The sequence below is a fragment of the Helianthus annuus genome, chromosome 2 (assembly GCF_002127325.2).
Source record: "Helianthus annuus cultivar XRQ/B chromosome 2, HanXRQr2.0-SUNRISE, whole genome shotgun sequence".
NCBI classification, from domain to species: domain Eukaryota; kingdom Viridiplantae; phylum Streptophyta; class Magnoliopsida; order Asterales; family Asteraceae; genus Helianthus; species Helianthus annuus.
In genome coordinates, this window is record NC_035434.2 from 152170369 (window position 1) to 152172204 (window position 1836).

The window sequence follows — 1836 nt, forward strand, 5'->3', positions numbered from 1 at the left end:
TGATCATTTTGGCTTTATATGACTTGGAAGGGTCCAAGTACCTTTTGGAAGCTTGTGTGGTTTCTCGTACCGCTCAGCTAGGAATGTTAACATATTTTCAGATGTTAACTGAGATTTGCTATCTTAAAAAGGTTGTACCATCATAGCCAATTAATACTTTGGCTAGGTTATACCTCTAAGAGTTTCTTTGGCAGATCAATTATAAATTGAAAGGAAATAACATGGTGTAATAAAATACACAATTAAAACCAAAGTTAAAACTTCATTACGAAGAAAACAAATACAACCGCCCTAAACAGGACTTAAGAAAAGACAAACCACCCGCGCAGGGGTATACATAAATGAAAATAAGTCCACGCAGGGACTTAATACAGAAATCAAACAAATGTCCACGCAGGGACATGGTTACAATAAACAAGAACAAAACAACCCTCCATTTCTTCTTCCCCTTGATAAGGTTGGCGAGGCCTTTCATGAAGCTAGTATGCCTCTCCTTGTTCTTCTTGGTCTTATGCTCAACCTTATCCAACCTCTCTAAGATTTCCTGAGTTTGTTGCTGCTGCTAAAGTTGCTGGGAAGGAGGTGGCTGATATGGAGGATACTGATAACCCTAAATTGGGTAGTCAGTTGGAGGCATAGGAGGGTAAGTAGAAGGATAAAGGTGGTGATACTGCGCAGCCGTAAGATATGGGTCATGAGTTCCATAGCCCAATGGATATCCCGACGGGTCTCCATAAGGATTATACCCGGAAAAACCTGGGTACGTCGGAATTGGGTTATCAAATCCCACAGGCGGCATAGGTGGTGCATAAGAAGCTTGCGGAGGATTATCCTCCGGTGCCGTGTTTGAGGGCCCACCCATCTGAGGGTCCTCTGGAATAGGGGGATAGGAACTCGATCCTCGAGGAGAACTGAAACGGGGTCCTCCTCTAACGGACATGCGGGCGTTCCTTCTTCGCCTCGGAGGCTCGGGAGGTGGTTGCGGTGGCTGCTGTGGTGGCTCCTCTACCGGGAGTGGTGGTGGTGAGACAGCTTGAAGTTGAGGATCCTCTAAAGGTGGTTGAGCCGGAGAGCTATGATAAGATGGAGTAAAGAACCAGTCATAGGTAGCCATCCTCTCTTGGAAGGAGTCGGGTCCACGATAAGGAGATCCCTGAAATGGAGACCCACTAGATATGCTAATAGGGTGGCCTGGGGTTCCTGTTTGCATCTCCGGGTCGGGGTCATCATCCATCTCCATTTCCTGAGAGAAATGGTCCTCAGGGCCCAATGGGTTATAGCCATGGTTGCAAAAGTCGCTAGGCGCTTACTAGTCGGTCGAGTGGGGAGGTGAGAGTACTCGGTCTAGGCGGAGAGTACTCGGGGAGTACTCGGACATGCTAAATTATAAAGAAATTAGTTTTCGAAAGTTAAATATATGTCAAATAACATAAATTTACTAATAATTTTAACAAAATACGTGAAAATGATATTTATTCTTTAATATGATAGATATAGAAATTATGTTTTATTTTTTTTTAGTCAAACTCGACCTGGATTGACCTACTAGATCCGATTTTGGCCGAGGTTGACCGCGTTTGGTCAATTCCGAGTAATTAGGCGGAGTTGAAGAAAGTCGCCTCGGCAACCTACCTTGGAGCGATTACTCGGAGAGTACTCGGACTTGGAAACCTTGTTTTACAACCATGGTTATAGCCAAGGAAGTCGTTCACATAGTCGGCTGGGTTGAATTGTCTTGGAGAGTAGGGGGATTCAGAATGATGAAATGAATGAGATTGCAAAGAGTTATGCGGTGGGTATTCATGCGAATGGTGAGATTGGTCCGAATGGTGAGAA

The 1836-nt window shown here is 44.7% G+C and overlaps 1 protein-coding gene across 1 annotated transcript; it reads right to left on the reverse strand.

The window, feature by feature from the left end:
- Positions 1–610: 610 nt before the first annotated feature.
- On the reverse strand, positions 611–1240 carry LOC110869337 (leucine-rich repeat extensin-like protein 5). Its single transcript, XM_022118638.1, has one exon. It carries the CDS (start codon positions 1238–1240, stop codon positions 611–613), a length of 630 nt encoding a protein of 209 aa, XP_021974330.1.
- Positions 1241–1836: the final 596 nt, after the last annotated feature.